Raw genomic sequence first — 14,452 nt, forward strand, 5'->3', positions numbered from 1 at the left:
TTTGGGAGCAGCTGTCAAAAAAGGTCCGTTGCACCGTTGTGGAGAGTTTTGCGTTTTCACTTGAAAATGTTTCCGGTGTAAACGGGGTCTGAAACCGACGTGAGGCCGGCGTTCCAGTCAGGGATAGACTCTTCCAGCAGGTATTTACTGTCCGACCAGCCGATTTCTTTTATTTTATTCTTTTTATTTTCAATAAAACAGATGTGTCTTCATAGTGGAGAATGTGGATCTTGATCCAGAGTCTGAAATGTTCGGTGGTTCCTTCAGGTCTGGGGTCAGAACCGGGACTATATTTTGGGGGATTTAGATTGAGAGGGCCAGGCGTAGACCTGGTTATAACTGATAAATAGCTTCATGATGTTGGCCATTCTGAAGATTCATTCATTCATTTTCTGCCGCTGGTCCCTTTCGGGGTCACGGGTGGCTGGAACCGATCCCAGCTGCTGTGGGCGAAGGCGGGGTACACCCTGGACAGGTCGCCAGTCTGTTGCAGGGCTGACATATAGAGACAGACAACCATTCACTCACGCATTCATACCTAGGGGCAATTTTAGGGTGACCAATTAACCTACCATGCATGTTTTTGGACCGTGGGAGGAAGCCGGAGTACCCGGAGAGAACCCACACACACACGGGGAGAACATGCAAACTCCACACAGAAAGGCCCCAAGCCCCGGCTGGGATTTGAACCCAGGACCTTCTTGCTGTGAGGCAACAGCGCTAACCACCGCACCACCGTGCGGCCCATTCTGAAGATGATAAACTCAAACAACCTAATAATGTAATCCATAACTGAACTAAAAAAGTTTAAATGGCCAAGAAATGCTGCTACTTTTGCTTTTCAGGTTAGATTTTTTTATGCTTTTTCAATCATGTAGTAACTTATTACATTAATGAATCAAGTATTTTATCACATTATAGGTTTTATTGCATTGAAAAAGGCCACGATTATTGGCAGATACATTGGCAGTCCATTATTACATTACTGGTCGTTTTGCTCCACTAACCCTGAAATGACCGGTTCTCCCTGCTGCCTTCTGGAAAGAGATACTCCTCAAATATTCAGATTAGAAAACCTCTAATGATCCAACCTCGGCGAGTTCAGCCTACTTCCTCCCTCCCCTTAAAAGACTGGGTTGCAGTAAAAACTAAATTAAGTATGGTTCATGATGGCGAGAAGTACTTATTCTAATCTGAACACTTCAAACATTTTAAAACTTGTGATGAAAGGTAATAGAGCAGTATTATGAGACTGATGCTGGAATACTGTAATACTGGGAAAAAAAAACTATGAATAAAATAAATAATTCTCTCTTAACTTAACATCTGCTCTCATAAAATGGTTCAAAAATAAAAACATCTGATGAATACTGTTCAAATACTTTTGTTAAGGTGATTTCTTTGCAACAAATAAACACACAGACAACCTTCTTCATGAAAATTTGACATTTTAATGGAAACTAAAATTGTGAACACTGGAGTTTTCTCTTTTTTTTAATTGTCTCTATGACATTGTTTGGAATTTGAGGGTTATTATCATGCTTTAAAAAAAACATTGTAATGTGACACTTCTGTTAAATTCAAAACAATGAAAATTAAATAAATCAGATTGCTCACTTAAAAACTTAAATGCCAACCTGTAAGACATTTGAAACAAAAAAGAAAAAAAAAAAAAAGAAATGCTATTGCCTCGACGTTTTAGGATGGGGGGGGGGGGGGGGGGGGTTGATGGAGCCGTGATAAGGAGGAAACAGCAGACAGAGAAAATAAAAGAAAAACAAATGCATCGACGAGCACAACAGCCGTTTGAGATGACACAGAGAGAAAGGATGACTCGGCACAACGGATCATCTCCCATCGCCACCCCGGCCTCGTTCGCTCCCCCAGACACTGGACCTCTCAGTGGCGTCGGGGGGGGGGGGGGGGGGGGGGGGGGGGGAAGAGAGAAACCAAAAGAAAAATAAAACAGCCCCCCCAAATGAAAACATTTCCACAGGAGGCAGTGGCGGTTTAAAGGAGGGACACTTTTTCCAAACACCAAGTCCAGCATTTCCCGTTACAGATGACTGATTACTGGATGAAGAAGCAGCACTTTCGGTATTTTTGTATTTTTTTTTTTTTGTATTTTTTTTTCTTTAATTTTAAATAAGATTTCTCCTCTCGTCACCACACGCTCAAAGTGACATTCAGCTGCTACAGTAGTGACTCTCTCCGGCTCTGAAGACCCTCCCGTTCTGTGCGTGTTGCCCTTCGGTCGCTGAATATCTGAGTAGTGTACCTTTGGCGAAAGCAGATTCAGAGCCGCTGAAATGCGTGCGAACACCTCACCCCGCCCTCACAGCATGATCAAGAAACAGATAAAAATATATTAAAAAGGAACTCTAGATGCAGTGGATTTCAATTCTCCATCACAACTATCTGAGAGAAAAAAAAAAAAAAAAAAAAAAAAAGCGCGTTAAAAGTAATCCTTATAAAATCTGCCACGAAAGAATAACTTCAAATATATTAACATTGGGGCTATTGGGGAGGGGGAGGTTTACATCAGCCTTAAATCAATAACTAAAACATCTAAAGCTCATCAAAACAAAATGAGACATCTTGATTTATTCCTTTTAGTTTCATCCTACTTGTGCACCTATGGATAAATTAGGTTATAACTCCAAAAAAAAATAAAAAATAAAATAAAAACGACGCTTTTAAAACATGTTAAAAGATTAATTTGTTAAATCAGTTCAAATTAATTATCGTGTGCTACTTCAGACATTAAACTCCACAATAAGCCGGCATGAATATATATACGCCAGCGAGCGGTTATCCGTCATCCGTCCCTCAGATCAACACTTTGTTTGGCTTTTCGTCCGCGCGGTCGGCGAACACGAGCCACAGAAAAAAGACAAAGAAATCTACGAAACGATGTTCGAGCTGCGTTCATGTCGCCTCAGAAAGGAAGAAAAACAGGATTTGTTGTGAGAAAACTTAAACAGCATTGCAAATGTTCCAAAAAAACAAAACAAAAAAAACAAACAAACAATGGCACAGATATATGCTGGAAGCAGATTTTAAACAATCAAAGCTGTTTTTTTTTTTTCTTCCACACAGGCACCTGAACATGAAACAACAGGGGGATAGAGATAGAGGAGGATTTCTTCTTTTTCTTTCCTTTTTTTTTGTCATTTTTTTTAAATAAACTTGCATATTATAGGAAGAACTTGCTATGCACACACCCGACAAAACAAAAACAACGGTGGAAGCCTGCGTTAGCATCCTTGAGGTGATTGCACATCCTGAGGGAGTGGAAATAAAGATTTAGAAAAAAAAAAAAAAAAAAGTTAAATCAACTCCACTTGATCAGGCTTTAACACACCAACAGTCAAGTCATATCCCTCCCCAACCCCGATCGCTGATTAAACGTCTGCTCGGCCCCCGAGAACCTGTTTTTTTTTTTTTTGGTTTTGCAGGCTTCAAAGTAATAGTTCTCGCTTTAATAAATGCATATTCAGCATAGCCTTGTATAAGTGCTAGGAGGAAACAAGAGGAGCCTGTGGGAGGGAGGACAGTCACAGATTCCCCCTGTACCAGGCCCGTCCGCTCAGGAAAACAAAAACAGAATTGTAAGACTACAGTAACATCACACACCACTCATCCTGATCACCCTGTTTTTACATTTAGAAGCGTCGCCGTCCAATGAGCATCCTCTCAGTCTCAAACAATTTGGCATTATCCACACCATCACCTTGCTCTTTCTGTGAATTATGGGCAATCGGAGGAGAATTAATGTGCGATTTTTGTGCAACTTTACCCCAAATTGAGTGTCGGTAATAAAAAAAAAAAAGAAAGAAATACAAATGGCAATGTGTAATACTTTAGTAAATGTTAGACGCGCTTCCTCGCTGACCAGATAGAACTGTTGTCATTCAGAGGGCAGCGTCTTGCGATGCGCTCATCCATCACACGCCGCACAATGGAAGCCAAAACAAAAAGGGTTTTAAATACCAGGGAGCTGGCCGCAATCGGACGCTAAATGTCAAGACAATTTGTACCAAAAATAAAAGATAAATTTAAAAAAAAGAACGCGGCTGAGGCTGCAGCTTTTTCCCCTGCAGCCCGGCCTAATCAGGTAATCAGGGAAGCGGTGGAAAGAAGTGTACTTGAAAAGCTCATACCTAGATTATAGCTCCCCCTGCAGAACCGCAGCTGATGTTCAGCGCTAATAAATCAAGAGGTGCTTCACAGCCGACACATGACGGAGAAAATGAGCCACCGAAGGCTGCGGAGCTGCAGCCGTGCACACACACACATAACAGCGCGAGGAGCAATGTGCTTGCTTAAATTAAAAGAAGGAAAAAAAGTGGTGGGGTGGAGAGAGACGGGGGTTTGAAAGCAAAAAATATCTAAAGTTATGACTTTAGAGCCGCAGACTGATGCATGACAGCACATCACACACCGACAGATTTTCCCCAAAAGGACTTATTTGGTGTGTTGTCATATTATCATGAGACTCCGTACAGAAGGACTTAATTCAACATTTCCAATGAGAACGTCACATGACAGGGGCCATTTGGCAAAAACAATATTGAACACAGTCATGGCTTTATCAACACTACCTGAGTTACATTTAATAATTCTGTATTTATTATCTTTTTTTTTCTGAAAAGTAACAGCCCAGAGCCATTCTTTCAAGGAGGATTTCTTGTCAGTACATATAGATCTCTCTCTCTTTTTTTCTCTCTCTAGTAATTATAAGATAAAAGCAATTAGTTTACATAAAGTGCTATTAATCCACACATTAACCAAATCATATGTTGTAGAGAAAAGAAACCCGGACAGCTCTTTAGTTGAGTAGAATAAACCGATCCTGGTTTGGAAGATGGTGAGAGAAGTGACGTCGCAGCCGGCTAAGTTAGCAGTTTAGCACATTTGGGCTCCCTAGACTTAATTAGATCGTTTTCAACATGAGCTATTTTCACCAACGAGAGAAAAAAATAAAGAATTTTTGTGCAACAAACTGAACACGCACCTTGAAAACGTTTTGAACATACTGAACTGCAGGTCACGCCAGCATCACGGAGGGGGTTTTGTAGCTCCATATACTTTTTTTTTTTTCCCACTGTTATTGCACACTGGTTTGAAAAATGTTATCCACAGTAAAACATAACAGCACAACTCATCTTCACATTTCAATGCAGTTTGACAAAGTGGCTAGTTTGGGAGGAGGAGGAGGAGGAAGGGGGGGAACCTATTATCGTATTGCAACTGTCGTCTTGCTGTTATCTTTGAGTAGCGATGAACAGCGAGCACTGACTCGATCCTTCCCACCAGTAAACATGCAGGAAATGCAATCATGTAAGGTAGAAAAGTAAAGACCGGATAATGACACACACGCGCACGCAAAAAGAAATCCAAAAAAATGCAACACGTTCCTTTGACGAGAGGAATCGAACAGAAAAGCAGGCAAAATAATGTGACCAGGCATCCTGAGTCCTGCTGCTGAACACGGAAACCAAACTCAGAAGGTCTCGTCCGAAGCAGCGTCTCTTCTTCTACAGTCCGTCTTCCTGCGTCTTCCACCCACTCAAAGTCCACCAAGTCACTGATGATGCATGAAATGTTACCAACCCTTCAAGATTTAAAAGGTTTCGAGTTGAACCTGACTTAAAAAAATCTTTAGCACACTGACCAAACATTGAAATGAGAGGGGGGGGGGGGGGGCACTTTTGAATCTGTGCTCTGGGGCATATACATCTTCTGGGGTTGGAGGAAACGGCATGAAAAGAAAAGAAGAAGAAAAAAAAAAAAAAGAAGAGCATTTTTTTTAAATTTCTGAGCTCTGATTTTTTTTCTCTCTCTCGCTCAGGATTGGACACGAGGTTCTCCCTTCAGGACGGGGCCTCACCTACGAAAGTCCCGTAAACTTTTTTTTAACGGGACTCCAAAGACCTTTGTTCCACCACTTCAAGGCATTCTTCTGCGAAGCGTCTTCTCCTTTCAGTCACTGTGAATTCAAGCTTTTGCACGCGGATGTGTATGTATAACGTCTAACATATCTACAATGAACTCAGTTGAATGCGCGGAGAACAAAAACGACCGAGGCGTTCCACAGTCCGACCGACGGCTGCCACAGTTTGAGCAGGAGAAAGGCTTTTCTTTTTCTTTTTTTTTTTTTTAAGGAAGGCGCCGTCCGGGACGCCTTCCTCTGTTGAACGTTCTCCTTTAAAAGAGCCGTGACACACACACACACACCGCCGCCACAGCCCAAAGGTGCAAGAGTCCATTCATCATGGTGAAGAGGCACCGATCGACTCCTTTAACGTCCGTCCAGAGCACGTAGATGAAGATGAGTGTACGATGTGTGTGTGTGTGTGTGTGTGTGTTGTGTTTGTTTGACGCCCCCATGAAGTCTTTTGTTATTCCACCCGAGATTCCAAGGAAAATCTGTCATGCTAAACTATTAATGTTTTCACAGTTGTCACTTTTATCTATCCAACAGGATTTGTGATTTCCAAGGTAGATAACTGCAGCACCCAGAGGAGGAGAAGGAGAAGTACTGGAGAAGGTCTACCTCACTGATCCGGTCCGTCCTTGGTCTCATCATAAACCACTACTCTTTTTGGATCTGTAAGGGAGAGAGAGAGAGACGCAGTTTTAAAACAGGACTGGAATAATTACAAGAATGCCTTTAAATAAGCCATCAAAACGATATGCTGCAGTGTGATCAATCAAAAGGTTAAAATCATGCTGAGGAAAAGCATTCACCCCGCCGACCCTTAGAAGGGAAAAGTGTGTTTAGACAATGAATTTCCAGCGATGCTTTAACTGGCATTGTGACCTGGATGTAAACACGACCACTGGTAAGTAAAACAATGGCGTCGTGGCATGTTTCCCTCTAGCTTGCGGTGGGACGTTAAGCTAACATCTCTGAGCCGGTGTCTGTGTTGATATCAACAGATTGTTTGGAGAAAGTGCCGCCGCCGCCGCCCGGCTGCCAGCTGGCCCGGCCGCGGCAGCAGAGGACCCTCCACCGGCGGCGCGTCGCACTCCATAACCTCGACACTGTCTGTGTGTGCTGGTGATTACTCTTAGCTGCTTATGTTTCTGCGCTTCTCTAATCAAACGGCTGTGGCCTTTTGTCTTCTAGGAATTAAGTGATCAATGCCGAACGTGCTGCTGTTCTCTGGAGGCGCGTCGCACGCGTCAATACATGCTTAGTGCACATGCTGTCGAGCTGCTACACCACAACCTTTTTTTTTTTCCCTTCTAAAGTGGGTCCTGATGAGGGATTTATAAATAGCACAAAGATTTTCAGTGAAGATAACCTGTATTTATGAAGCTGGAAGGCAGATGATAAAATGTGCAATATTAGTGAAAATATGTTTTTAGCAATAAAGACCTGCAGGACTGATTCTTCAAATCTTCAAATACACACTTCTGCACAGAGGTTATCCTGCACAAGTTAATTTTTCTTTAAGATGCCTTAAAAACACTTGCATTTAGAGACAATGGAGGTTTTTTGTTTATTCTACAATAACAAAAAGTGTCTTTAAATAGCCCTGAAGAGAGGCTGCAGAAGCTGTCAGGTACAATATGTCACCACATCAGGCAGAGACGAGTCTCCTTTCACAGCACTCTGTTACACCCGTGTGATTGAACCTACTCCAACTTTAATTTTCCTCCTAGAAATCATCAAATTCCTCCAAGAGGAAATACTTCAGTGCAGTGAGCGCCAACCCAGATCTCAAAGGTTGTCAAAATTAGATCAACACATGTCAAATGTAATACATGAACCATTTTCTAAAATGTACAGTAGAGCCATATGATGTTTTCACTTTGTGTGTAGAAGCGGATTTGCTTGCCTGTTTTAGGTTTCACTGTAAAAGTTTCATCAAAACTAACCATGTTAACAATTTCAAATATATTACTCGTCACAGCGAGTGATTTCAGACACAAGGAATTAAGAATTTCAGTTTCGGATGCGATCACATTAATTTAACATGTTTTTTTCACCTTCTTAGTGTTGATGTTGTGCTTCTTTTAGACATGGACTAAAACAACGAACGACCTATTCAGACCTTACAATTAAAAAAAATCTCCAGTCTTATCAATGGAAAAGAAAAGCATAAACATTGATGAATTGTGTTTGTTGAGGAGAAATTGACCCGTTTGTTTTTCAGAGCAAAAGTACGATGGAAAAGAGATCAGAGAGTTTAGCTCACCTTGTTTTTGCAAGTTGAAAATGGATTCCATTTCTGTTGAAAGAAAAAAAAAACATTGTTTTTAAATCACTACATGTATATCTTCAGAATGATCAAATCGTTCATAGCAAAAAACATTTGAAACAATTCTACTTTTTTGATGCAACACACTCATTATATAATCAAGCTTCAAGCAATATCTTATCATTTTAATATTATTAAACTGGTTTTCTCTGTCACTTTTCATTATTAAAATTCATTACATCCATATATTATTTAGAATAATAATACTTGAACTGCCCATACAGCAGACAGATCAGCCAACTTATATTCTAAAGAGGTCTCAAAATATGACAATATTCCATGTCAGAAATGTCCCCAGAATGTTTGGTCTAAATGCAACATTCTCCTTTCAGTGCAGGGACAACAGAGCAGAGAGGAGCTGTCACAAAAAGAAACAAGAAACTGCTCCAAGAAAAGAATTCAGCTTTTCACAAAAGGTCACCACCAGCACTCTGTCATGTTTAAAAAGACTCATTCCTCAGAAAAATTAAATACAGTTGATTGATTTTGTTTATCAGTACTAGAGAGACAAACAAGGAGTGTTTTTGCTGCATTTTAGATAAAAGAGTGTGTGCTGTAGTAATGAAACTCACTAATTTGAACAACGAGCATCTTAGAATCACAGCTGAAGATGAGAGAAAGTCATTTACCTTTAGTGTGATAAGTGACAGCAGCTTTAATGTCGATGGGCCCCCAGCTACACCTCCTGCCAATGTCTTTATAGTGAGCCTGCTCTTTAGGCGAGCCAAACAACAGAGTGGTTATCTGGCCCTGCGCAGGTTTAGCACCGTTGTCTTTACTGAGGGCCGACACAGTAGAACCCGCGACCTTGGCCTCGGGTTTGGTTTTCTCCTGGCCGCATGGCTGCGGCTTGTTCTCCTCCTCGCTCGGGCAGGCTGGAGAACAGGCGTTAGACACACCGCAAGGGGCACAAGTCCTTTTCTCGGGGTCTTGAGCCAGAATACCTGGCTCTAAGAAGGAAGGGCTAACGTCAAAGCAGGGCTGGGCGGGCTCGCTTTGAGAAGCGGGCGCAGTGGCCGTGTCCTCCGCCGGCGCCGGCCCGCTGCCGCCGTCCGGCCCCAAGTTGGGCTCGTTGATGAAGGAAAGCCCCCACTGATTTTGGAAGATGTCTCCCAGGGCTTTCTGATTTGTCTGAGCGGCCGGTGGGTCAAGGTGACGAGCGCTCGGGAGCACAGGTTGCATATTTAAAGGGTAAATTAAAAGAGTACACTTTCTGAGCTCGTACGCTTCCCCGTCGACGGGACTGGTCGAAGAGCTACAGTTACTTTCCAGAGGAGATGCTACATTCTCGCCACTTGGGATAGACGGGGCTGGTGGAATACTACTAGCAGCAGGAGCGAAGAAGGTACCCACTGACGGGCAGCCGTTTCCATTTCCAGAAACAGGACCATTAGTAAAGCTAGCTGAGGTGATAGTTTTCATAGCAGACATTGGGACCTGCGACAGTCTGACAGGAGGAGGCAGCGCCTCTCCTCCACCTTGAGCTACTTTGTTGAGGTTTTCTTTTACTTTACTTGCATAACTGATCTTGGGAACAATTTTAGCGCTGCTATTGTCCACAGGAAATACTGGAGGGGGCTTGAACAAAGTCCACGAGTCCTCTTTCGAAGGTGAAGAAAGCTTGCCTTTGTGCCTCTCCTCACTTTTCTTACCGAAGGTGCCTACTGTTTTGCCGTCAGAGTTTTTCCTCTGAGATTCGCCGGCTGAAGTTTCCGACGCAACAGCGCGCCTGGCTGCCGACGGAGCTTCTGCTTTACTGGCGGCTCGAAAGCCATCGAGTCTAGAGGACACTCCCTTCTCGCCAGCTTCCATAATAAAAGTCCCCTGCTCCTGTGTAGTGTTGCCCTGCTGCAGGTCCTTCTCCTTTTCTCTGATCACATTATCAGTGTTCTTGGCGTTGTTGCATCTGGTCTTGCGTTTCTTCGGGGTGGTATACCCACCTTCGGAGCCGCTGCCATCATTGTCCTTGCTGGAATAGCCATTTGTAATTAAACCACAGTTTAAAACGCCGTTCTGAAGCAACATGGAGTCTTTTTTATCCAAAGGTTGGGCCTCGTGAGGATTCAAATCCACAGCTTTTTCCTTGTCATTTTTAAGGTCCATATTCTTCTTATGCTCCAATCCTTTGCTGCTCGCTTTTGGAACAGTCGTGTACACCTTTTGTGTCGATTTGGGCTTCACATTTGTATTACTTGTGTGTCTGCTACCATTGCTGTTGGGGGGATACGACATGCCAACAGTATCAGACAGATGCAGATTCCTCTCTCCCTCCCCGTCGCCGGCGTTCACTTTTTTATTGCCTGAAAGAGGAAACAAAGTCAGTTCATACTGAAGTCACAGCACAAACCAAAAACCTACTGTGAAGCTGCACAACATTAGCTGGAATGTTTACATGAAAGAAATCTCATATAAAACCATTTTAATGTCAAAATTAAAGCATAAAAATCCACATTTACTCTTATTTTAATAAGTTCAGATATCGGCGTGGGTTAACTCAATTTTCTTTCTAAGCGGCACCACACAGTAAACAGATAACAGTCTAGTCATTACTGATCTGCTCAGGTATTTTCACAGCGCTGCTTAAGAGTTCATTACATCTAACAAGTGCAGGACATGCGATACACCTCCAGACAGTCTTCAGCATGCCACACTACAAGCTACTAAACTTTCTCCAGGTAATCTAACCTGGCATCACAAACCAGTTGTTGCATGATGTATAAGGATGGCTCGCAGCAGCGTTTACGATACACACAGGGATTGGCAACGAACCAGAAATAGGACCGTGGAACACACAAGGGTTTGGGAAGTGCTGTGTCAATGTGGTGCCCTCCTCCATTTCAGCCACACAGAGGTTTGTTGTTTACAAGCCAAAAAATCAGTCTATAACAAAGCCAACCAAAGCTGATGCTCACCAACAGTTTAAAGGGGTAATACATTTGATTTGAAAGAATGAAGCTGAGTATTGTAGAAACTATTGTGATAAAAATAAAGCTGTGGATATTTTAGTCACAGCACTGTGGTACCAGCTTGACAACATATCTAATTTTCTACACATTGATAAATAAGGCAGAGCAGCAGATGTGGTTCTTAAGCTTTCCCTTGCTGGCCTGTGAGGGGTCAAATATTACTTGAAAAGTTGCCATGAGTCACTATTATCAGACAGAATCTGAAGCAGGTCACACACTGATTTTAACAAGAGATGAGTTCAAATTGAGCACTACTTCATTTAATCGCCCATCAGTGATATAAGGTGACCACATACATGCAGTCAGTGATCTCTACAGAACTTTGTAGTGGGAAGCGGTACAAATGGTGGCAAAATTCTCCATTTTGGAAGTGGATCAAGTTTCCAACTGTGCTGATTTAATGGCCTGCACTGGTTTAAATCAAGCTGTAGCAATCTAGAAGATGGATGGATGGATGGATTGTTACATGGTTACGTGGATCTCTCCTCATACAAAGAGGATTTATTGACATGCACTCCATTCACTTGCAGTTACATCCTTGCTTTTAAGATGAACTGACTGGAGAGGGAGACTCCATTCACACACGGGCTCGCTGCTGGAGATTGCCTCGTTTCTTCTGCACGATCAGCTGCAGAAAACACACTCGTGTGTGTGTGAGATCGAGGCGCTGCGTGGCTTCACATTCACTGGACAACATGCAACAGGCCTGTCACACACGGCTAGCGTTAGCTGGCTAACCTCAACTAAGCACACCACACCCTGCTAGCTACAGCTGCTGCTGTGTCCACCGAACAAGAACTGCAACATGTCAAAAGCACAGGCTGGACATGGTTGTAGATCTCCTAAGTGTAGCAGGGAAGCGTAGCATTAGCTCGCAGTGATATTGTAACATGGCCGACAGGAAATGGCAGCTCAGAACATTCCAGTGGAGCCGGCTCGGTTTCCTAAAGTGGACACAAGCATGCCGAGGCGAAAAACGCCGAGCTGCGGCCGCTGCCGTGGACGGTTCCCTGTGCTCTTTCCGCCAGACAACGAGCTGACAGCGTAGGGTGACCCGGCGGGGTTTGGGGAAATGATTTAGAGAAAACTGGGTGGTGAAACCGGCGCACAAGGTCAATCCCCGATATGTCAAACCACGACCAGCGACAACTGTCACGCAACATTAGCTAGCCACAACTCGCTAACACACTAGCCCGGTTGTCGCCACAGCGCCGGTGACTGTCTGCCTAAAGAACGGGCACTTCATATGTTTAGTTTGCTCCTAAATCACGCCGTGCAACACTGTCGAGTTTGGATTGTGTTAGCACAGCAGGCTAAGCTGCACTTCACGTTAGTTAGCTCGATGCTAGGCGGCTCGTTGACATTAGCTGACCACGGCTAGCGAGCGCTAGCTAACTTTTCCGGATGGCCCAACCTGTTTTCTTCGTCTGCGCTTCCTGATGCTGGCACTGGAGCTGGCTCTGAGCATTTTTCACACAAGTTGTATGTTGGATAGTGTTTCTGTCGTCTCCGTGGTGGTGGTACTGCCTGTCTTGTGCCCGATCTTTGGGCTGTTCCTCCATTGAAGTGAAGAATGTCGGACTTGTTAGCTCCCTCAGTTACAGGACAGTCCAATCACTACCAGAGTGAAACGGAAGCTATTTGAAGCCTCTGTAACGTCAGCAGTAAACGTCTAAAAATGGCTCTGTTTTGGGTGGTCACCGTCTCTAAAATCCACGTCTGGAGTTATTCTGGGACTATTTCACAGGGTTTGTTAGGCGTTTAAACGGGCATTTTAAACACAGAATGAGAAAACCAGCCAGTTAAAAAAAAAAAGAAGAAGAATGTTTTGAGGGTGGGCAGCGGCGGGGTGGGGTTCATGTGTGGAGTGAAATCATCTGACCCGAGGCGCTGCCACGTCTCCAGCCGGTGGACACAGACACGCCGCAGGAGGCTCAGATACACACACAAACACACACTCACACACACCGGTACCGATCCGAACATGTGGGACGAGGAAAACACTGCTTCCTTTTTTTTTCCAGTTTATTTCTGAGGATCACATCAATGTATAATCTGTGTTTCATTGTTACTGCTATTCCGCACGCACATATCAGCCATTCATTTATAAATTATGTATATAAATACATGTATATAAATATATATATATATAAATACATGTATATATATATATATATATATATATATATATATATATATATATATATATATATATGAATTAACACATATGCAATTATATTGTAAAAAAAAAAAAAAAAGTGAAATCACTAAATAACCAAAAAAAAAGTTATGTATTTTAGATTATTCTAAATAACTTTGGTCACTATCCTCGAGCTTCATGAGGTAGTCACCTGAAATGGTCTTGAAGGAGTTCCTAGAGATGCTGAGCTCTTACTTGTTGGCCCTTTTCCATCCATCTCATCCCAAGCCATCTGGATCGGGTTTAGATCAGGTGACTGTGGAGGCTAGATCATCTGGCGCAGGACTGCATCACTCTCCTCATTGGTAAAATGGCCCTCACATGAACTTGTCCTCAGTAGTAGAAGTGATTCTTGGCCTTCCTATCCTGGGGCGGTCCTCATGTGAGCAGGTTTTGTCGTTGAGCTTGATGATTTTTGCCACTGTGCTTGAAGACATTAAAAGTTTTTGCAATTTTCTGTACTAACTGATTTTCAGTTCTTGAAGCAGTGATGGACTGTCAATTCTTTTTACGGAACTGATTGGTTCATGTCATAATTTAAATTCTAATAGTTGTCAAATAGGCTGTCAATTGTGGACCAATCTGTCTTCGGCACAACACAACCGATGGTCCAAACCTCATTAAGAAGGTAATGAATTCCACCAATGAGCCCTGAAAAAACACCTGTGAAGTGAAAACTATTTCAGATGACAACCTCATGAAGGTCAGGGAGAGAAGGTCAAAGGTTATCAGTACTGTCAACAAAGCAATGATGGAGGGCTACTTTGTGGAATCTAAAACATAAAACGTGTTTTGAGCTATTTCACATTTTTCATTCATAGTTTTCACTCACACACATCCACACAATTCTCTCTAGGTAATAAATAACATCTCAATGAGATTACGAAGTACAACATTTTATACATAGAATTGAATGATAATAGAATAGAAAATAATTGATTAATTCCAGTGGGAATTCTGTTGTTTGCAATGTTGATTGTTGTTACAAACCATTACTTTGAAATAATGTTGTT

At 42.7% G+C, this 14,452-nt stretch overlaps 1 protein-coding gene across 1 annotated transcript; it reads right to left on the reverse strand.

Moving 5' to 3' along the window:
• Positions 1–2,029: 2,029 nt before the first annotated feature.
• On the reverse strand, positions 2,030–12,859 carry nufip2 (nuclear FMR1 interacting protein 2). The gene is made up of 4 exons (XM_030100198.1): positions 12,654–12,859; positions 8,903–10,573; positions 8,211–8,243; positions 2,030–6,613 (listed from the first exon to the last, which is right to left on the reverse strand). Exons 1-4 carry the CDS (start codon positions 12,799–12,801, stop codon positions 6,561–6,563), a joined length of 1,905 nt encoding a protein of 634 aa, XP_029956058.1. The 5' UTR covers positions 12,802–12,859; the 3' UTR covers positions 2,030–6,560.
• Between the last annotated feature and the right edge of the window lie 1,593 nt (positions 12,860–14,452).

The sequence above is a fragment of the Salarias fasciatus genome, chromosome 10, assembly GCF_902148845.1.
Source record: "Salarias fasciatus chromosome 10, fSalaFa1.1, whole genome shotgun sequence".
Taxonomy (NCBI): domain Eukaryota; kingdom Metazoa; phylum Chordata; class Actinopteri; order Blenniiformes; family Blenniidae; genus Salarias; species Salarias fasciatus.

Bases quoted from the DNA above. Each gene is read 5' to 3' on its own strand.
- nufip2 (XM_030100198.1), bottom strand. From the start codon at position 12,801: ATGGAGGAACAGCCCAAAGATCGGGCACAAGACAGGCAGTACCACCAC. The intron at 8,244-8,902 runs GTAAATGACTTT...TTCTTTCAACAG, and splicing joins TGTCACTTATCACACTAAAG to AAATGGAATCCATTTTCAAC. The intron at 6,614-8,210 runs GTGAGCTAAACT...TCTCCCTTACAG, and splicing joins TTTCAACTTGCAAAAACAAG to ATCCAAAAAGAGTAGTGGTT.